Source organism: Vanacampus margaritifer, chromosome 9 (assembly GCF_051991255.1).
Source record: "Vanacampus margaritifer isolate UIUO_Vmar chromosome 9, RoL_Vmar_1.0, whole genome shotgun sequence".
Classification (NCBI taxonomy): domain Eukaryota; kingdom Metazoa; phylum Chordata; class Actinopteri; order Syngnathiformes; family Syngnathidae; genus Vanacampus; species Vanacampus margaritifer.
The window spans coordinates 28,577,876-28,599,818 of record NC_135440.1 but is presented as its reverse complement, the minus strand read 5'-3'; the positions used below and the strand labels follow the sequence as shown (position 1 = coordinate 28,599,818).

Genomic DNA, 21,943 nt, shown 5'->3' with positions numbered 1-21,943 from the left:
TTTAAAATTGGAAATGGAAAAACGATCCTGAAGTCGGGAAACAAAATATGAGCCGAATTTGTGGATTTGATATCGCTTTACATTTCTTGTCAATTGCGTTTCTATCATTTTCCGTTAATCGAATAAAAACCTTCATGAAATGTGGACACTACGAAGATGACGTCATCATTTGACGTGCTCGACTCGTTTGCGCAATGGCGGGAAACGTGTGCAACTTCCCGTCCAGTGAAAAGGAACGCGTGTCGATTGAAGCCGTCAACAAACCATACAGAAAACAAGTTTGCATTTTATTTCCTCTGCACACTTTGAACAAAAATCAGTAGTATTGAAAACGGGGCCTCCACCAGATGCGTGACGATTGCCTTGATGGGCTTCAAAAAGAAAAAAGAAAAAAAGAAAAAAGAAAAAAGGGAAAAAGGAAACGCTGCAAACCAACCAAACCTGAAAGCGCGACGCGGCCTCGACGGGATCTTTGGATTCCTTCAGATTAATTCCATCTTCATCTCATCAGCCGACCTTTTTTTATTTTTGTGTGTGACAATAACAAAATAAAGAAGTCCTTTAAAAACAAGTTGATTTTGCACGTGTGGTCCTTCAATCTTTGCTTCCTCCACCGATTGGCTCGTTAAAGGGTTAATTAAAAGCCCCCCCCCCCCCGCCCCAAGTCCGTTTGGAAAAAAAAGCTGCGTGCCGAGCGCTCCCAGAAGGAATGCGGCAGTTTGGACCCTGACGACACCCGCTGGCCGCACTTTAGCATCTTAGCCGCTACATGCTAACTTCCCGCCCGCTGCGCCTTCCGTGACGACCACGAGTGGACTGAAGGACGTTTGTGGGTTTGAATTCGGATGTCTCGGATTTCAGGAAAAAAAAGCACTTTGCGGCGGTTGGGGATCATTTGATTGATGGAGTCGAGAAGTCCACGATCGTCAACGCAGTCCGTCGTGGTTTTGTCCAAATTCATCTCGCAAGCAACAACTTGACGTGCGTGCGTTGCCAATCAGTGGCTCCTCCCCCTTCTCCATTTGCAGACGCATTTGCGTGCAGGACTGAAACGATTCATCGAATGCCTTTCGGCCAAAATGTCCGTCGCCTGTCCGACGTCCTCGTCATCAACGACGTCCTCGCAACGGACGTGCCGAGAGCGCAAAAGTCAACCTCGGCAACATCCAAGTGGTCGCAACGCCACAATGAGGTCACTTCCTGCGTGGCGGCGGCAGAGAGCAGGAATGCGGCGAATGGGATGCAGGGTGGGTTTGGGCCATCTTGTCATCATCTTGTCCTCCTGCGGGTCCGGCCTCGGCGTCATACCTGATGGAAGCAGTCGCCGGGCGCCTTCCCGGGCAGGCTTCGCCAGCGCTCGGCTCTCTTGATGGCCTCCGACACCACGCACACGGACGACGTCAGCGCCACCAGGAACACGAGGTCTGACAAACATCACAGCGACCGGCTCAACTTCAACGCCATCAATGATTGGATCATTCATTCACGGCGCAACAATTTGCCTTTTCTTGCTGCCTTTGCAGGATTTTGCAAATGGCCGCCGTCGCTCACCGGACAAGCTGAGGCTTTCGGTCTGGAAGATCCGCTGCAGCGGCGGGAAGTAGATGACCAGCAGCTGGCCCATGATGGACGCCAGCACGGCCAGGCAGAAGGTGCGGTTGCTGCACAGGCCCATCTCGTGCACCATGCGCGTCTGCGCACACGCACGCACTTTTACAACGCAATAAATGATATCAAAGATGGAGGCAGCAAAATGATGGCGAGCGGTTGAAAGCGTTGGCTCGACTTTGCTCGTTCACGAAATGTTTACGTTTCTTGCATCTCAAATTGTGCACTTTATCGAAAATCTGATGACGTGCTTTTTTTTTTTTTTTTTTCTCACCTGCGAGCGCGAGCTGAGCGCGTTAAACATGTCGAAGAAGACGAAGCAGGTGAAGGTCATGGTGGTGTCTCGGGGCGTGACCTCGTTGTCCTGCAGCTGAAAGGCACAAGACAAGATGAAGACCAGGAGGGCTCGAGGCGGGACGGGGTCAAGGGTCGCCACCTCTCTCCAGAAGACGAAGAGCGTGCCGCAGACGATGATGAAGGCCGACACCAGCACTTTGACCATGAGACCTCGCGTGATGATGCTGTCGGAGACGTTGCGGGGCGGCTTCAGGATCACCTCGCGGTCCACCGGCTCCATGCCCAGACTGCACGCACACGCGCGCACACGCACGCACGCACGCACACACAAACACACACACGTGAGCGCTTCGCTTTGAAACAAACGTCAGGCTTTCACGCACTTTTGCCTTCCAAGCTCAGTCGGGCCCGCGTTCCGCTTTCAAGGCTTGCTCAGGGGCCCTGGTTCTCGAACCCCAGTCCTCGAATACCCCTATCCAGCCTGTTTTCCAGGTCTCCCTCAGCCAGCACAGCTGAGGATGGTTATCTGGCTGCACGCAGAGCTTGCCGGTTCTCTGATCGTTTGAAACACCCGTGTTGGCTGTGGGAGATGCACGTGGAAAACAGGCTGGATAGGGGTACTCGAGGACCGGGGTTCGAGAAACACTGGCTTACGGTATGAGACAATGTTTGGCTTTCAAATGAGGGCTTGAATTTTCAAGTAGGGTTTGAGGATTTTTTCAAAAGGATTAGGGTTTGAAGCCTGCATAAGGACTGGAATGTTGGGACGTTTGCCGTCATTATTGGTCGGGTTCGAAGGCCGTTCGTGCCCTTTCGTTACCTTTGCGCGGGCGGCCCGTCCATGATGATGTTGATCCACAGGATCTGCATGGCGTTCAGCGGGTTGGGGAAGTTCATTAGCGTGGCCAAGGAGATGAGCGTCAGCGCCGCGATGCTCCTGTAGGGGGCGTGACGGACGTCACGGAAACGGCAAACTTCACATCTTGCTTTACGCTTTCCCAGGACGCTTCGGCGCGGGAGCGCGTTCACCTTTTGACGCAACGTGCTGAGGCATGTTTTTGTGAAAATGTCTCGCAAACACGGACGCGCCCCGTCTCCACAAAAGGCCCTCGGGTCGAATTGAGTTCATCTTGAGTGGGGTCAAACTTGGCCACACTAAAAACGCCCGTCAAATAGTGCAAACTTCAAGATTATTGAGGAGAAAAGGAGGCGGCTTCATTTTCGTCAGCAGACGATCCTTCTTTTGTCAATTGATTTGTTGGGAGGATTTTTGAAGAAATCATTAAAAATAACCGAACGCATGTTGGCCTCTTGTAACGCTGTGATGTCATCTGTGATGTCATCTGTGATGTCATCTCCTTTTCTTTCACCACTTGATGTTTAGAGAAAAAAATATGCTCAATAACAACTTTCAGGCTGAAGTCCAAATCGCGTTTCCTCAACATCGCCGTTTCCGACGATCTGAATTTTCGAGCCTCTTGCCGAGCAATTCGTGCTTTTCTACTACAACAAACATCATCACATTTATTGGCTCCTCCCCTTCTGACACTTTATCGGGTTTGTTTGTTGTCTTGTGGAAGGCGGCAACGACTCACGTGCTGAGTTGAAAGCGCACAAAGTTCTTGATGTTGTCGTAGATGGCTTTCCCCTCCTCGATGGCGGACCTGCAACAAGCAGACGAGCGCGCACGTGAGCGAGCGAGCGCCGCCTTCCGAGCGCGCACGTGAGCGAGCGAGCGCCGCCTTCCGAGCGGACGTCCGCGAGCGACTCACATGATGGTGTTGAAGTCGTCGTCCACCAGGATCATGTCGGCCGCCTCCTTGCACACGTCGGTTCCGGTGCGGCCCATGGCCACGCCGATGTCGGCCGCCTTCAGCGCCACCGCGTCGTTGACGCCGTCGCCCGTCATGGCCACCACCGCGCCCATGTTCTGCAGCGACTGCGGCGTGCGCACAAAATCATCACGTCGCTTTCCGTGCGTGCGCGTCGAGCGCTCTGCATTTGCGTGTGTGACTTTGTGTGTGTGCTGACCTTGACGATCTTGAGCTTGTGTCGGGGGCTGGCCCGGTAGAAGACCGAGACCTGCGCACGCACACACACCACAAGACGTGCTCAGTGGCGCCCCCTAACCTTGGGCCCGTGTCGGGTGTTACACGCGTGCGCGTCTTACCCGGGGGACAATTTGTGAGAGCTGCTGCAGGTCCATGCGGTCCACCTCCTCCCCCGACAAACATTGGCCTCCTTTGGACCACAGGCCCAGACGCCTGGCTGCGCACGCACACACACACACGCACGCACGCAGCAAGTTGAGAGGTCACATGGTCGCTTCGAAATGCACGTTTTTGCTGTTGCCCAAAAGAGACGCCAGTGTTTGCTTTTGTTTTGTTTTTCTGCACACGCATGTGAACGGTTGGCGCCGTTCGGTTGTCGGTCGTCCACAAATGCGAGCGAAAAGTTGTTCGAGTCGTTTGAACTTCAGTCCAGAAGGCTTCGTCACTTCTAATTTTGCGATTGGCAGACGGCCGTCAGAATCGGCGCTTCATTTGCACCTCGAGAAGAAGCCACGTTGGTGCAAAATGTCAAAGAAAGAAAGCGTCCCGAAAAGCAGCTTTGTGGCATCGCACGCCATCGGCGCCCTCGCTCAGCGGGAACAGCCTCGTTTTGAGCGCTAGCGGACGATTGCTACGCGGGACGTCGCCTGATTGCTTTTGAAAACGTCGTCAATAAACAGTTGCGATGGCGTCGAGTGGACATTTGCGGAAAATATGACGGCTCGCGCGAGCGTCTGACCTATGGAGGCGGCCGTCTCCTGCGAGTCGCCGGTGATCATCTTGATGGCGACGCCCGAGCTGATGAGCGTGCCCACCGCCTCTTTCACCCCCGACCTGGGCGGGTCGATGATGCCCACCAGGCCCAGGAAGGTCAACGTTCCCATCTGGTAGCCGGACGCAAACGCCAGCACTGAGGAGAGAGAGAGCGAGCGAGACGTGGCGGGTGAGGCAAGCAGGCGCGGCTGCCCGCGTGAAGTCGGCGTTGGCGTGCGGACCTCGGAGGCCGGCGGCGCCCATGTAGCTAATGTGCTGCTGGTAGAGCTCCACCTGCTGCTGGCCGAGAGGAAGTGCGCTCCCGCGGCTGTTGTAGGAGCTGCAGAAGCGAATCAACTGCTCGTACGCGCCCTTCACAAACAGCACGCCCGCCTTGTCCTGAAACGGCGCCCGCATGCACACCAACGCGTCACAATGCGCTCACGCAAACACACAATGACGACAATCAAGAAAAGGTGCAACGCCATCGAGACGATCGCACAAAAATGCACCAAAAAGGATGCCGGTAGTCGGCAACCAAAGACAGTCACGAACTTTCTTTGGTTGTCGGCCAAAGTGAAAAAAACAACAACAAAAAACATGGCTGGCAAGTGCATCACAATAAAAATACTTCATATTTGTTGAATATACAGTGATTTTTTCTTACGTAAGATAAGACAAGATAAGAAAAAAGATGAAAAAGTCAACTCCACACGCGTCGACATGTTTTTGGTAACGGCTGACCACGCGTCATCAGCGGCGGCGTTACGCACCTGCTGCGTGCGGCGAAGGCAGCGCACCGCCATCCACTTCTTGTCGGAGGTGAAGGGAAGCTCCTCCAGGCGCACGTACTCCTGCTGAACGCCATCCAGGCCCATCTGCGGTCAGACGAGACCACCGTCAGCGGGTGGCGAGCCGCACGCTCAGCCGGCGACTCATGGCGGCGGTCGCGCCCAGCACTCGTCGAGTCGTCTTCACATTTCGCTGACGACTCCAGTCATCGAAAGCGCTTTTGTTGCAATTGGGGGGGGCAGCAATGAGCCGCCGATTCCGCACGTGGGAGGGGCCAATTCTTGGAAATTCACATTCATGCTATTTGATGGCTGCTACTTTTTGTTGAACTTTTTGTTCGTGAGCTCCGACACTCATTTCGCTCGTATTGTGGCGCCACACTTTGCTTTTGTGTTTGTGACAAGTTATGAATTTTCAAATGAGTTCGTATTACGTCAAAGACCTGAAAAACATTTTTGCTTTGCGGGCAAAAAGTTGAAATATGAGCCGATGAGCGGCAGTTTGGCAAATGAACCTTTCATTAAAAAAAGAAAAGAAAAGAAAAGGCCTTCGAGTTGCATAAACACAAAACAAAGACAAAAAGGCTGAGCAAGATTTCCTGGTAAATTTTGCACACCAAAAAAAAAAAGAAAAAAGAAAATTTCTCCTCCTCATTTTATGCATCTGTATTTTAGGCGAGCAGCACAACGTCCACTGAATTGAAGCAAAAAAAAAGATTTCAAGTCACGTTTGCGTTTGCGGGATTGTGAGCGGGCTTTGCGGGCTCCCCTGTAAGAAAAGGTCCATCTTGGCGGCGATCGGGCCGGCGCGCGGTCCTACCTTCATGGCGAGGGCCATGAGCGCGCCCTCCGTGGGTCGGCCCAGCAGAGTCCCGTTCCTGATGACCGAGTCGTTGCACACGCAGCCCACCTGGACGCACACACAAGTTAACAATCAGCTAGCCCTAATATATATACATATTGTTTTGTAACGATTTACTCAAGGACTGACCTCCACAATCTTGCTGAAGGACGGGTGAGAGAAGCCGTGGACAATTTCTCCGTCGGCTAAAACCTCGCCGCCGCCGTTGTAACCGACGCCCGTCACCTGAACGCAACACGAAACATGGCGGTCGGCAACACTCAAAAGCACAATCGGAGGTCGCTTCGGGCACGAGCGCGACGACCGATTAGGCTGTCGAGTGCGTTTGAGTTTGAGGAATGCGTTTGTGCAGGATCCAATCGGCGAACGTCTTCCCGAGACGCCAACTCGAAGTTCGGTGAAGACGCTCGCCGGGCCTGGAATTACAAACGCAAGAAAAGCGAAACCTCGCGACAACGCCACTTTCTCGCAATGCTCGTCCTTCATTCTTGTGAGAATTTTCACTTGGCTTTCAGCAGCCACTCAAGTTGGAGGCCATTTTAAGCGCATCAAATGATTGCAGTTGAAGAAGAAGAAGCACAAAAGCGCAAAATCAGGAACAAGAAAACGAAGCGCAAGTTGTCAGACGCCGCCTACCTCGGCGTGGATTCCGTCCGAAGAGAACATCTGCGTGACGGTCATCTCGTTCTTGGTCAGCGTTCCCGTCTTGTCTGAGCAGATGACGTTGCAGCAGCCTGGCGGCACACGCACACACACGCGAGGTCACGCGGGCGCTTTTGCGCGTGGGCGCTTTTGCGCGTGGGCGCTTTTTTGCGGACGTACTCAGCGTCTCGACGATGGGGAGCTTCTTGACGATGGCTCGCTTCTTGACCATGCGCATGACGCCCAGGGCCAGCGTCACCGTCACCACGATGGGGAGGCCCTCGGGAATGGCCGCCACCGCCAGACTGCGGGAGAGCCGCTAGCTTTCATTGGGGAACGGCGCTTAGGCGGGAAACTGGCACGTTGCGCACGTCACGGCCGGATCGCAACTCGCCGGCTTCTCGAGCGCCGGCCGCGGGAAAAAACGCCCTAGTTTCGCACTTTCTTGCTCATTTCGAGTTGCAAATAAAATGGAAAGAATGAAAAGTAGCTTTGCTGAACTTCGGAGGGCGCCATTTTCAAATCACTTGCGTTTGGACATCAACAGACACAAAAAGTGACTTTTGAGGCCATGATGGACTTTTTCTTTTCTGGTTGGTCTGCACTGAAAACCAGACGGGCCAATCGCGTTCCGTGATGGGATGCGAGACGCGGATGGATTGAAAAACGTCGTCTTCGGGTTCCGCTTCCCACTCAGAGAAGCCAAACGCGGCCTCTTTGTCGTGCACGCGACGTATGAAATGAGCGGCGGCGGCGTTGTTGCTACCTGACGCCGATGGTGAACATGTCCATGACCCTCTTGCCCTGCAGCCAGCCCACCAGCATGATCACCCCTGAGGAAGCACACGCGGCAACGTGAAGACGGTGCACGCACGCACGCACGCACGCACGCACGCGGCGACTGACCGATGATGCCGAAGGAGTAGAGCGAGAGCTGCTTGCCCAGCAGGTCCATGTTCTTCTGCAGCGGCGTCTTGGGGGCCTGCCGGCGCACACAAAGCAGACAGGAAGTAAGCGCCGGCGAGCGCGAGGTGGCGCCGGCCGGCAGAGACGCACCTCCTCCGCCTGCATCATCTTGAAGACCTCGCCGAACTCTGAGTTCTCTCCCGTTCCGATGACGATCCCCTGCCGCGCAGCCACAACAAAAGCGGCGTTAGGTCGCCGCACGCTACGCGTCGGATGCGCCGTAACATGGCGACCGCCGCTCGATTATCGTTTCCTTATTTGAATGTCTTCAATTGCTCTCAAGTGTCAATCATACACACGATGCATACGTAATGAGCACGTGTGACTATTTCTGCCGTGGCAACTCGGTCCGCCGATCCGTCCGTGTCCGTACCTTGGCTTTGCCGCAGCGCACCAGCGTGCCCATGAAGGCGATGTTGGCGCGGGAAGCGATGTCGGCGTTGTTGGTGGGCGGCTGGTGCGCCGTAGACTTGGAGCAGGGCGCCGTCTCCCCCGTCAGACTGGACTCATCCACCGACAGGTCGCTGGCCTGTGGCGTCAGGAGGCCGGCGGGTCAGCGGCAGGTCAGCGGCGGGTCAGCGCCGGAAGCGCATCAACGGCACGCTAGCGCTCACCTCGAAGAGGCGCAGGTCAGCCGGCACGCGCTCCCCCACCGCCAGGCACACCGTGTCTCCCGGGACCAGTTCCCGGGCCAGCATGTGCTGCAGCTGACCTTGGCGGACGCTGAAAGCAGCGACAGCGATCAACAAGCACACGCGGCAGCAAATCTGGCTGCGGCGCGGCATTCGCTTGCACACTTTTGATGCCACAAACATTTCATCGACGTTCAAACATCATCGCAAGTCACACTTTGCAGCCGCACCTTCAGTGCAATACCGCCTTGTGCCACAACGTGGGGGCAGCACTGAGCGCTACCAGAAGACACGAGTGTCGTGAGCAAGAAAAGTCCTAACTCAAGTCCATTATTAGTCGTTTGCAGATCGCAGAGATCATCGAAACTTGTGAGTATTGTTGCAGGCGCAGTTTGGATGTTAAACAACAAACTTTTTCTTTGTAATAATAATTTGGAAGGACCCCAACTCGTCTCGTGTCGACGTCATATTTTCGCTCCTATGGGATAGCAACGAAGTCAATGAATTCAAGTATTTTTACGGCCGTCGAAGCAGTCGCTCTTTGCCCCATGGGAAAGAAAGCCGAGGATTTCTGCGCCGCGTTGGAGGCGCGCCCCAAACCACAAACGGCGTCACCGTTCTCGTGGAATGCAGAGAAAGCCCATTAATTAAAGCGCCGGCGCCGCCATCCGTTTGCCTGCATTTTTCTCCGGTTGTTCTTCTGCAACATTCGCATGTGGGAGGTCGATGTTGTCGATAAACAATGCATCTGTGTTTGGGACCTCCTCATTTCCACATTCCGCCACAGGTGGACATTTTGGAAATGCTCCATAGAAACATATGGGAATGGACTTTTGACAAACAGATTTTGACAGGAGCTGTCACCGATCACATCATTTACAACATCAACAAGATCCCAAAGACGTGCTGACGGCTTGAGGGCGGGGCTAATTGATCCGCGTCGCCAGAATTCTTTTACACAGCATAACTGAGCACGAGTGGATTTGAAGGCAAGTCTCAAAACTTGAAAGACTTGCATGCGTGAAATCTCCGCCTTTTTTTCTTTCTTTTTAACGCCTGCCAGCTGGCTTTTCGTCCCGCCATGAACTCGGAGCGCCGTTGAGGTCAATCCAATGTCGTCAAGTTTCTCGGGAGTGATTGCCGGCACAGCTGAACTCATTCCAGAAATCGCACTCCATCAAGAAGAAGGAAGACGCGGACGAGCGCGAGGAGGTGCGAGCATACCAGTGACATTGCGGCGGGACCAGTTTTCCCAGCTCTTCCAGAGACTTCTCCGAGCGATACTCCTGCCGCATAAAAAGCGAGAGCAGCCGTCAATTTTCCCAGCATGCACTTGCTTGACATGTTGCGAGCGACTCACCTGGACAAACGCCACCGTCACCACGATGATGATGGCCTGTGGGGAGACGCCGACATGGCGGTCAGCGCTAGCGCTAACGCTAACAGTCAAAAGTGAGGTGCGGGTCGTACCACGGTGATGCTGATGGCGTCGTCAAACTGCCGCATGAGGACGCTGATGACGGCGGAGGCCAGCAGCAGCAGGATTAGCGGATCTTTGAACTGGGGGGAGCGCATCATTGGTCACGCACGCACAACTTCAACCCTGGACACGCCATTTTGCTTCTTGACTGCATTTTGCTCATTGTTGGCCACTTCCTGCTTACGTGTTGCCTCGCCTACTTTTTTGTGCGACGTCCTAAATGGTCTTTTTGCTGCGGTGATGCTAGCGCGGCCCAAAAACTGCTCGTGTGTTTTGACATCAAGATTGTCTACGCCGAGCGTCACGTCACGCACGTACAGGAAGTGATCGGGAAATGGGGACGATTCCCAACTCGGCTGCTGGATTGGGAATCAATTTGCTCATCCGGGGCCAAAATCACTAGAAAGGAATTTGGAGCGGACTCGTGGGAAATCCAGATTAGGGAAACGATGCGACGAGGCACTCGCCATGGCTACACCGCACTTTGACGACAGAAGGCAGAGGTCAAGGGTCAACCAGCGACAGGATATGATGGAAATAAAACCATAAAGAAATGCAATAAAGTGCCTGAGGCTCTTGAGTGGGCGGAGATTTTGCCAGTGGAAACAAATATGCAGAGTGAAGGTCAAAGGGCAACAATGTTGACAAGGCAGCAACTTGTTGACTTTGGATGGCCGAGCGGGCGGCGGGCCAAGCGGACGTGCTACGCTCGCTGGCCGCGGGCCAAGCGGACGTGCTACGCTCGCTGGCCGCGGGATGGATGGACAATTCTTAAACCGCCATGACTTGCACAAAGAGCACTTTTTGTTTTTCTTTTGTTTTTCTTTTTGTTTTGTTTGTTTTTTTTCCCTCTCCACGTCAAGCAGAAATCGGAGCCTGACAGAAAGTTAACACATTCAGAATAAAAATGGATCGAGCAAATATTTCTCTTGGATTAAAAAAACAACAAATAAATTCAACTGCAACGAAAGGTCACACAAGAACCAAGTAAACAAACACTTCTACGATTAGTGTTGATCTTGTGCTTTTCTATTTACTTTTTTTTTTTTTTCTTCGTTGCTTGTGCGATTTCTTGCAAAGAACTTTGCATTTTGTAGCACTTGATTTGTTTGTTTGTATTATTCAGCTTCATTATTATTTGTAATTTGTTATAACTGGATTTAGTTGGACTCCATCTCGCATTTGTTTTCATTTTTGTATGATCTTGTTGATATTTGTCAAAAGTACAATTTCAATGGAAACATTTGAAGATGAGAAAGGCGAAAGGACGCCATCCCCTTCCGCGCGCTTCGGCGCGTACCTGCGACATGTACTTCCTCCATAGCGGCTCGTCCTCGCTGATGTCAAACTCGTTCCAGCCGTGGTAAATCCGCCGCCGAGAAACCTCTTCCTCACCGAGGCCGGACTGGAGGTTGGCCTGCGCGCACACGCATCGTTCACACGCCGCCAACTGGAAGCACGGAGACGCGCGGCGAGTCCTACCTGCAGGGCGCACGCCACCTCGTTGACGGGCAGCTCGCTGGCTTTTTTGGAGCTCAGCACGGGAACCATCATGTCATCGTCACCGCACTCGACATCCGTGTGGGAAAACTGCAACACAAACACGTCAGCTGCTACATGCCCACGTCATCGGCACGCGCGGGACAGATCGGCACATAATGGCCGCCGTTAGTTTTTTCGCAGATGCTTTCTTTCCGATTTTGGAGCAGCCTTGCCGAGCGCGCCATTTGCCGAGAGCGCCATTTGCCGAGCGCGCCGTTTGCCGAGCGCGCCGTTTGCCGAGCGCGCTTGGGTCGGCCACTTCAACGTGCCGACCATCCGAGCTCCCCTCAAAATCTCACTCGGCCGTGGGAACTTGCCATTCATCAACGAGACACACTTTGATGACAGTGCTTGGTTCGACTCCCTCTTCACTTGAAATTTGATCAAATGACCTTTGCCCGGAGAACAAAAAACATCCAACTAGTTGTTGGCGCCACAAAATGAGGTCACGCACGCCAACTCGTCCAATCGCAAGTCGAACAGCAGCCGTGTCATCTCAGTCACGTGACCGACAGTCCGCGCGTTCCATCGATACGTTACAAAGTGGCGCAAATGTCGGCTTTGGCGCACGACAGTTTGGCCAAACGAGGACGAAAGTCGGCAGGGAAATGGCTGAAGGTTTTTTATTATTATTTTTTTTTTTTATCCTCCAATTTGACCGAGTGGAGGAAATCCAGTGAGTTTTCAGTCTTACCCGGAAGATCTTCTCATGCGTTGGCATCTTTTTCATGAGGACGTCACGACGACGACCAACCGAGCATTTGCTGCCGTTTGCCGACGACGAGCTTCATGACTGTCAACACTCGCAACCTTTCTGCTATTTCTCGCCTACCTTCAATGTTTTCTTCAAGTAAAACTGCTCCGCCCAACACACACATCAGGATATATCTAAAAGAATTTCCCAGTGCCAATACCGATAATTAAGAAACCCGGCAGTTGAAAGCCGATATTTATTTACAGCAAGAGGGAAAATATTGGCGTCAAAATTTGGAATGATGCAAAATCCAACACTGAACTTGATAAAAATGCTTTTCAACAGGTTTGTGAAACAGCCGTTGACATTTGCAAGTGCAACATGTAAAAAAAAAAAAAAAGTTGAATAAAAGTGAGAGCAATCGGAAGGCGCTGTGGGCGGGGCCATCGCTGGCTGGAGACAGCAGACCGCGTAAATGTCCGCCAACGGCGAGTACGGATCGCACTCCTCGACTTGATTCAAAGTCCTAAAGTTACTCCGATAGCATTTCGTTCCTCTATAAATTGTGATGGCACAAAGAATTGGCTCATTAAAGGCCTCACTTGACTTTTTTATTGATGCCGGACTCCAAATGAACCCAAAACGTCCAATTTCAAAGTTAAAGGCGCTGATGCAAGCTTCGGTCGCCATTTTGTTATTGTTAGGTTGAACGTCCGTCCACGCGTTGCCAATCACATGCAATGCGCCCCCCGCTGGCCGGGAGGGGAATCGATTCAGAGAATTTGCTAAATCGGGTGCTGTATTGACATCTTTATTGTGACGGACATTTAGAGATTATGGGGCGATCGAGGTGTGGGTTTTTGCTCGGGTGCCAGGAGGCGGCATCGCCGTGACGAACGAACAAACACCCGAGGGCGGTTTGCGTGCGTGTCGACCGTTCACCGTTGGAAGAGGTCCAATAATGCCGTAGAACCAGTCGCACTTTGCTCCAAATGCTTTGACAGCTCGTCACTTTTGGGGACACACAATGGAGACGTTTGTGTCGCTCTTAAGCGCAGTTAGCTTTTCTTGTTCTTGTTGTTTTGTTTGTTTATTTGGGGGAGGGGACGTCCTTTGTTTAGACATCAGCAGCTACAAGAGGAAAAAAAGAAGCAGCAAAAAGTCTTCCGCTCTCGTGGGAATCCGCCATTTCTACTTCCATGTACAATTGCATCAATCACTTCAATTCATTAGCAAGTTCATTGCGACTCTCTTGAAAATCCATTCCTTGTTTAGAGAACTTGTTGAACTGTTTCAATCCTCAGAATTTCTTGTCATCCAAGAAAACAGACTGGGTTATCGTTCTCAGATGTTGCAATCAATGTAGTTTATGTTGTGTTGGAGGCCGTTGTAATAACATGTCCAAAAGGAAAAACTCATTCATAAAAACGACAGTCATTTTTGCTGAATTGATTTCAAGTCCTTTGGGACGGTATTTTTCTAATAAAACCCATATCATCCTTAAATTGAATCTATTGCCTAACCCAATCACAGATGAAATCAATCATTAATAGGAGTGTTCAATAGCAGTTTTTTTGCACTGATATCAGTACAAGTACTCAACCCTTGAGTAGTCACAATATAGATAAAGAAAGACGTATCAAATGTTGTCGATGTTAAAATGGTATCGGCCGCAGCATGTACCGATAGTTACGAGATTTTGAAATAAGGTCCAATATCGACACCTGGTATCGGTTCTCCTCGCCCATTACACCTCTAGTTTGGAACAACTTTTGGTCCCGATTAAGGAACGATGAACGATTCCAAACGCTCAACTTGATGGAAATCTCTCTAGTGCTAATGTTTAGTTGGTAGTTGTGCCAACAAACTTAATACGTCATCCATCAGGCAAAGTACAACCAGGGCGTCTCGGCGTCACGGACAAATGAACACGACTTGTGGTGTATGTTCACTCCAGAGAGGAAATTAAAGGAAAGGGGGGGAAATGTCAAAATGAGGACGAAGGTTAGCTTTAGTGACCAAAAAGCAAGCCAAGAAGCTCACCCTCTGAGCCGGCTAGTTCTGGTCGGCGTCGGCACCTGCCTGCCTGCCGGCCGTCGTCACTTCGACACCGACGACGCCCAGCAGCCTGCGAGCCATCCTTCCGCTACCCGAGCAGCTCATCCCGTTTGCGGGCCGACGGGCACACCAGCATCGTCCCCATGGCGGCCCGCGGTTAGCAACATGCTAATAGCGGGAAGCTAACGAAGCGTCCTTCCGCCTGCCTCGCGCCGCGGCCGGATACGCGCGTCAGCTTGCCCGCCTCCCTCCCTCCCGCGTCGTCCAAATTGCTCCAACGAACTCGACACGAACACAAGTTGGACTCACCAGCAGCTCCCGTTTCTTTAACATCTTCCGTCAAATCGCACCGCGGTGCGGAGCCTTCGAGCCCGGACGCTAATCTGCTCGTCCACCATGTCACACGGAGGAACTTCACTTCCGGACACGCTTTTAAAACAAGAGCGACAACTTCCGCTCTTCCGCATTTCATTTGTTGGCGTTTTGTTTGATTTGAACGGATAGCTTTTGCTTCTCTATCCTATTCCTTACTATCCACTTTAAAAACCCGTCTTTAAAAAAAACATTTCTATTCATTGTTTGGCTTTTGACTCAGCATAAGAATTAGCATTGTTTTAGAGTTTTATGGTGTCTGCCGTATTTTGTGTAATTAATGTATTGTAATGTTTTGTCTACTTATTTTATTTACTACAAAGTGTTTCCTGTATTTTATGCGAGCTGAGCTGGACGTCTCCTTTCCATTGTTTTAATTTGTATTCTTTCTTCTCCATTGTTTTAATCGTAGTGTTGTTGTTTTTTATTGTGCAGCACTTTGGGCAGTGTTTACTGTATAAATGTATGATAAACATTAACCTTGACCTAACTTATATACTTACCTACTTATGATATTTGCGTAATTTTGTTTCTTTTGTTTTTAACCAGGTCATGAAGTGTCGAAAATGGACGCGACTGCATTCGGAATCATTCGTCTTTTTCCACAAATTGACTGCAACAAATGACCGCTGAAATGCTTCTTCATCCAGTAATGCAGCAACAGATTTTGAACTAGTGAGTGTGCTGTGCCACTTTTGGTGACTCCTGGTTCGCATTGTGTGTGCGTGCGTCCCCATGGCAACAGTCTGAAGGTCACGATCATCTAATACAATCCTATTTTGCGACGCAAAAAGTGCGCCGACGATCACGTGACCTTGTCTCTCCACGGTGGGGATTTGCTGTGGTTCGCCGGTCACGACGAGGGCGTCCCGGATTGACATCGACACGTGCTACAAGTTGACGACCTGACAGCTTTTTTGGCTCATTTGCTTTGGGTTCGAGCTGTCACTTGGCCTGCCGCCGCGGGAGTAAAAGTTAGCCGGACGTTTGATGTTTGATATCAATTCACTCTTTCTCTGACCTCTCTTGTTTGACGTTTTCAAAAAAAGAAAATAAAAGACGAACTGAGTGCAAGAAGAAGACGAGCGTCCACAGTTGCTGCAGCAAAGGTCAGTTTTGTGTTCCTCATCTTTCCAAGCTTACTGCAGAAACATGTTGCGCGCTTCTCTGTCCACAAACGTTCAAGTGATGCCACAGCAGCCCCCGATCAGGCTTGAGCTTGCAAAACGACGGCGAACGTCCGCTGCTTCTCCACGCCAAGTTAAGATGAGAAATTGCAAGCATTGCAACGCAAGCTAAATCGATGGAAAGCGATCACAAATTGCTTTGGTCAAAATCAAGAGAATTCACACATGTGAGGACATGACTGGACTATCTATCCGTCCGTCCGTCTATCATTTTTGCACTTCGCATAAATAAATAAAAAAATTCAAATCAAAGGCAAATTGTCTTGGAAAAAAAGAGGCTACCTGGCAAGCGCCCCACGGTGGTCACGTTTATTTTTTCATTCGTTTAATATTTTAACTTGTTTTTCATCATTCTGTCAAGTTGTCATCAAGTGCACCCTTCGCTGTCGTTCTTTTTTATTCATCGCGTGTGTAAAGTGATCCATAGAACTTGCTGCAAAGCGCCTGTGTGCGTGCGTGCTGTGCGCATGCGCCGTCTCCAACACAAGCCCATTGATGCTGTGCGCATGCGCCGTCTCCAACACAAGCCCATTGATGCTGTGCGCATGCGCCGTCTCCGAACATAACAAGCCCATTGAGCGTGCGCGGTCACGTGACCAGAATGCCGAACGAGTGTTGAAAGCGACCGGAAGCTTCCCAGTGAATGAGCGCCTCCTCACGTGCCGCCTGCCGCCCCAGGTCCGACCAGCAGCAGCTTGACGACGACGATGATGATGGTGGTGATGAAGACGACTCGGTGCGCGCGCCTCCTCGCCGCCGTCGGGAACGCGGCGCGCCAACGCGCCTTCAGCTTGGACGCGAGCTCGCCGCTGGTGCGCACGCGCGGCTACGTGCACGGCCGCTGGGTGAGCGCTCCTCAGGACTTCCCGGTTTTGGACCCGGCCACCGGGACCGAGATCGCGCGGGTGGCCGACTGCGGGCCGGACGAAGCCAAGCGGGCAGTGGACGCGGCCCGCGAGGCTTTCCGCCAGTGGAAGGACGTCACGGCCAAGGTGAGATGACGCAACGAGCGAGGAGAGGAAAGGAGAGGAAAGGAAAGGAAAGGAGAGGAAAGGAAAGGAAAGGAGAGGAAAGGAGAGGAAAGGAAAGGAAAGGAAAGGAAAGGAAAGGAGAGGAGAGGAGAGGAAAGGAGAGGAAAGGAAAGGAAAGGAGAGGAAAGGAAAGGAAAGGAGAGGAAAGGAGAGGAGAGGAGAGGAGAGGAGAGGAGAGGAGAGGAAAGGAGAGGAAAGGAAAGGAAAGGAAAGGAAAGGAGAGGAGAGGAGAGGAAAGGAAAGGAGAGGAAAGGAAAGGAGAGGAGAGGAGAGGAGAGGAGAGGAGAGGAAAGGAAAGGAAAGGAGAGGAGAGGAGAGGAGAGGAAGACCAATCAAATCAATCAAACATGCTGTAGCAGACTGAAGCGTGACACCAGATGCATCCTCTTCAGTTCAGTGGCCTTGCGGTAGAATGTCCGCCCTGAGACTGGGAGGTCGTGGGTTCAATCCCTGGCCGGGTCATAGCAAAGATGATAAAAATGGGAGCCATTTGCCTCCCTGCTTGACACTCAGCATTTAAGGGCTGGAATTGGGGGGGTTGGATCACCAAAAGATTCCTGAGTGTGGCCTCTGCTGCTGCTCACCGCTCCCTCAGGGGATGTGGCCCAAATGCGGAGAAAACATTGAAAACCCGGGGACTGGGCTGAAGAGGGGATCCAGGTTCAATTGTGGCACACATCATTTGATGCCAAATAATTATTTCTGAATGTCAGATTTGCCCCCCCCCCCCCACTGAATAAATCCAACCTTTCAATTCAAGTGCATTGACTGTACTCAGTGGGGGGCAAAAGCGACCCCAGCGTGACGGCACCGAGGACGAGCCACTGGATTGTGAATGTGCTGATTGTGATTGTTGTCGGCAGGAGCGCAGCGTCGTGCTGCGGAGGTGGGCCGACCTGATGACGGAGCACAAAGACCACCTGGCCGCCATCGTCACCTTTGAGAGCGTCAGTCCCGCCGCCCCTCCGTCACTCTTCCTTAGCAGCATTAGCATGACGTTAGCATGAGGCTAACGTGACTTTATTAGCGTGTTGTTAGCATGTTGCTAGCGTGACCTGCGCGTGTGCTTGTCCAGGGCAAACCCCTGAAAGAGGCCCTGGGCGAAATCGCCTACTCGGCGTCTTTCCTGGACTGGTTTTCAGAGGAGGCTCGTCGGGTGTACGGCGACGTGGTGCCTTCGCCCTTCAAGGACAGCAAGATCCTGCTTCTCAAGCAGCCAGTGGGCGTGGCCTCCATCATCACGCCGGTGAGCCATTGGCCGGCGGGCCAGCTGGGCCGCTCTGCCGTTTTTTGGACGTCAACGTGGTGTCGCGTTTGTGTCGCAGTGGAACTTCCCCAGCGCCATGATCACCAGGAAGGTCGGCGCCGCCTTGGCCGCGGGATGCACCGTCGTGGTCAAGCCGGCCGAGGACACGCCCCTTTCGGCGCTAGCCCTGGCCGAGGTGCACGACATCACGCAACCTCATCTACTCGCCAGTCCGCGACCAATTCAAGTCCAGTTGTCAAATGCTAGTCCAGGACTATGTGGTGCTGGTCTAGTTGCAGTCCAGATATAACGCCAGTCCATTTCAAGTCGTAGTCCAAATCCCGTTCGAGTCTCCTCAAGGGTTTGTCTACCTTTAGGCAAGTTCTTTTCAGGTTTGTCTGAGTGTTCCGCACTCGTCCAGTTGAGTCCACTTTTAGTCGACTTCGATTTGAACCTCAGTTGCTTTACTTTCCTGGTCTAGTCCTAATCCAGAGTTTCTTCTCTCTTCTGAGACGTCTTTAGTACTAAAGATCCCTTTGAGTGGACTGTAGTTGGAGGCCATCTTTTTTTTTCCACGATTGAGTCCTAATCCAGATCTTGGTTACTTTTACTCCGGTTTAGTCTTCTTCTAGTTCTTTCTCAGGTCTTGCTTAGTACTTGGCAAGTCCTAGTCCAGTATTAGTTCAGCCTAGTTTGAGTTTCCTCGTTGCGCAAGTGAAGACAAATCAACGCGAGTGCGCGCGTGCCTCGACCCCACAATTGTTGTCTTGCGTTTGTGCGAGTTTTCACCTCCTTCCGTGTTGTGGCGTCTCGTTAGCTGTCGTCGCAGGCGGGCCTCCCGGCGGGCGTGTTCAACGTGGTCCCGTGCTCCAGGGAGCAGACGCCGGCGGTGGGCCGCGTCCTGTGCACCGACCCGCTGGTGGCAAAGATCTCCTTCACGGGCTCCACCGCCACCGGCAAGGCAAGACCAGAAAGACACCGTCCCTTGTCATTGTGCTAGCACGCTAATGCTAACCAGCGCCGCGTTGTCAGGTTTTGCTGAAAATGGCCGCCGACACCGTCAAGAGGGTCTCCATGGAGCTGGGAGGTCACGCCCCCTTCATTGTCTTTGACAGCGCGGACGTGGACAAGGCGGTGCAAGGAGCCATGGCCTCCAAGTTCAGGAACTCGGGACAGGTGAGCTCAAAACGATCCAAACAACAGCCTCGGACTCGCCTGGCCGGGAGAAGAACCGGCTGAAATCTACGCCATTAAAAAGAGCAACTTGCACTTCTCGACCGCACAAGCAGTTCCGGCAGCTTTCAACATTTGCGCCGGAAGACCTTTTGGAGAAAACCTCGTTTTGGTTTTCCGTGTGCGTGCAGACGTGCGTGTGTTCCAACCGGTTCCTGGTGCAGCGTTCCATCTATGACCGCTTCGTGGCCGAGTTGGGCGCCGCCATGGACCGCGATCTGAAGATGGGACACGGCAGCGAGCCGGAAACCACGTGCGGACCGCTCATCAACGACAGGGCGGCGGAAAAGGTCAGAGTTGAGGATGAGGGCGCCGGATGAGGTCCCGCCCACCCGGCCCGTCATCGGACGCTCTCTTGTGCCCTCCCGACACCCGGCAGGTGGTCCATCAGATGGAGGACGCCCTCTCTCGGGGGGCCCGGCTCCTGCGGGGCGGCCGACGCCTCCGGGGCTCCTTCGTGGCGCCCACGCTGCTCGCCGACGTCAGCGCCGACATGTTGTGCATGCGGGAGGAAACCTTCGGGCCGCTGGTGCCCGTCGTCAGGTCAGCGAACTCGCCCCGACCGGCTCATTACACCTTTTTTAAACGGCGTTTTCAGGGTGCTTCTGTTATTCCTTTGAGTTAGTTTCAGTATTAGTTTGAGCTTTTTGGGGAATCCAAATTGCGTATGACATCATCTGAAGGTGCTTTGCGATTGGCTGCTGCTGCTCCATCGGGTCACTTTTGTGTGACACACGTTCAACTTTATTCCGGTTCATATCAAAATAAATGTACTTGAAATCACATTTACAATCATCCCCAAATGAAGAAGGACATTTTGGCTATAATTATAGTTTTTCCTATAAATAGAGTTTTCATGATAGTGAGTTTTCCTTTTCACTTGAGTTTGTTGAGCTTTTTGGATTTGAGTCGTCTGGTTAGTTTTAGTGAACTAAAGTAACCTCGGTGTCGAGCCGGGCCACTTGATCATGTGACGTGTCGTCTCGCCGTCTCGCATCCGCCATCTTTCCTCAAATCAACCGCGATGGCAATTGTGGTTTTCCCGTGCAGGTTCGACACGGAGCAGGAAGCGCTCGCCATCGCCAACGCGTCCCGAGTGGGCCTGGCAGGTGAGCACCCAAGCGGGAATTTGCTTACCTAAGCCGATGCAGTCCGCACTTTGCCGCTCGAGTCCAGTTCTTCGCAAGTTTTAGTCCAGAACTCAGTTGTGGTGGCTTTAATGCCTTCAGCCTAGTCTAGTCGTGGTCGTGTTATTTTCCTGTCCTTGACTAGTCTTAATCGGCACTTGTAGTCTAATTGCCAACTAGTTTTCCAGTGGTCCGTTGTCATCCGGTTCTTTTCAAGTTCTGCTCCACTCTGGTCCATTGCTGACTTCTCATCTGGTCCTGGTCATGTTATTTTCATGCCCTAAATAGGGATGGCTAACCTTTCACAATTGAACCGGTTCTGTTCCAATACTCGGTACCTGGAAATCGATACCCGTACTCAACGGTACCAATTTTCTCTTTTTTTTTAGATTTTACTTGTAGCAAATGTTCATCATTGTTTATTTAATAGTAAAATCTTTTTAAAAATCGATTGAACAATTACCTTTCAAAATGTAAAACTTGAAGAAAAAGAAGTCATTGAAATGGGCCAGGACCAGTTTCAGAGCCGCGTGTCGTCCAGTCGCTGTTCAGCACGTGACAGTTTTGTGCGTTGCGATTGGTCGCCGCCATAGGTTACTTCTTCTCATCGGACGTGTCTCAGATCTGGCGCGTGGCCGAGGCTTTGGAGGTGGGCCTGGTGGGGGTCAACCAGGGTCTGCTGTCCACGCCCGAGGCCTGTTTCGGGGGCGTCAAGGAGTCCGGTCTGGGCCGCGAGGGCTCCAAGTACGGCGTGGACGAGTACCTGGAGGTCAAGTACGTCTGCTTGGGCGGCCTGTCGCTGAGCGGCTGACCCGCAGCCCGACCACGTGCCGGCAAGAGGACGCTAACGCTAATTCGCTCGTGCTCTTCGTTTGGCTGTAGCGTGCTAGTTAGCTTAGCATCAATTCAACTGACCAGTGACAGCCAACTTGTGTTGCTCCTTAATGTATTAGTTCAAGCTGTGATTGGATGATGTGAAGTTTGTGCCAGCCAATCAGGAGAGATTCTTTTCTCTTTGATGGCGCTCAATGAAATCAATTTGAGTCGATATTTTTTTTTGAAATAGCACAATATGAGTTTTGAACAAAGAAGAAGATAGAAATGTCATCTCCATTTGTGTAATTTTGATATGAACGCATGTCGTGTTGGACGTCCTTGTGAACGTGAGCGCATGAATGATGTCGTCCTTTGTTTATTGATCCCAAATGGCAAATAGTTTTGTCATTTGGGAAAGAACTCTTTGGATAATATAACATTTCATACAATCAGCACGTGGCTGCCTGTGCATTTTTTCCCCCCAAAATAAAAAAGAAATCACAACTCACGCGGCGTCGCTGCCACAGGCGGGGATTCTGCTCCGAATGGGACGCC

The 21,943-nt window shown here is 52.0% G+C and overlaps 2 protein-coding genes across 4 annotated transcripts; one reads left to right on the top strand and one right to left on the bottom strand.

The window, feature by feature from the left end:
* Positions 1-266: 266 nt before the first annotated feature.
* Positions 267-14,843, bottom strand: atp2c1 (ATPase secretory pathway Ca2+ transporting 1). 2 transcript variants are annotated; one of them, XM_077575068.1, is made up of 27 exons: positions 14,686-14,843; positions 11,565-11,672; positions 11,383-11,499; positions 10,073-10,162; positions 9,963-9,998; positions 9,827-9,888; positions 8,585-8,693; positions 8,344-8,499; positions 8,061-8,129; positions 7,911-7,986; positions 7,771-7,837; positions 7,185-7,309; positions 6,999-7,096; positions 6,492-6,587; positions 6,321-6,410; positions 5,483-5,587; positions 4,952-5,108; positions 4,696-4,866; positions 4,076-4,173; positions 3,937-3,987; positions 3,678-3,844; positions 3,501-3,569; positions 2,726-2,842; positions 2,045-2,192; positions 1,883-1,978; positions 1,552-1,693; positions 267-1,424 (listed from the first exon to the last, which is right to left on the bottom strand). In XM_077575068.1, exons 1-27 carry the CDS (start codon positions 14,707-14,709, stop codon positions 1,303-1,305), a joined length of 2,766 nt encoding a protein of 921 aa, XP_077431194.1. In that variant the 5' UTR covers positions 14,710-14,843; the 3' UTR covers positions 267-1,302. The 2 variants fall into 2 exon arrangements, with proteins under 2 accessions (XP_077431194.1, XP_077431195.1); XM_077575069.1 differs by lacking the exon at positions 14,686-14,843 and adding an exon at positions 14,362-14,558.
* Positions 14,844-16,492: 1,649 nt separating this feature from the next.
* On the top strand, positions 16,493-21,841 carry aldh5a1 (aldehyde dehydrogenase 5 family, member A1 (succinate-semialdehyde dehydrogenase)). Of its 2 annotated transcripts, none has more exons than XM_077575905.1 (10): positions 16,493-16,927; positions 17,830-17,913; positions 18,042-18,212; positions 18,292-18,408; positions 19,030-19,173; positions 19,245-19,388; positions 19,577-19,735; positions 19,825-19,988; positions 20,496-20,554; positions 21,195-21,841. In XM_077575905.1, exons 1-10 carry the CDS (start codon positions 16,643-16,645, stop codon positions 21,452-21,454), a joined length of 1,587 nt encoding a protein of 528 aa, XP_077432031.1. In that variant the 5' UTR covers positions 16,493-16,642; the 3' UTR covers positions 21,455-21,841. The 2 variants fall into 2 exon arrangements, with proteins under 2 accessions (XP_077432031.1, XP_077432032.1); XM_077575906.1 differs by having other exon boundaries at positions 16,494-16,927; positions 21,166-21,841.
* Positions 21,842-21,943: the final 102 nt, after the last annotated feature.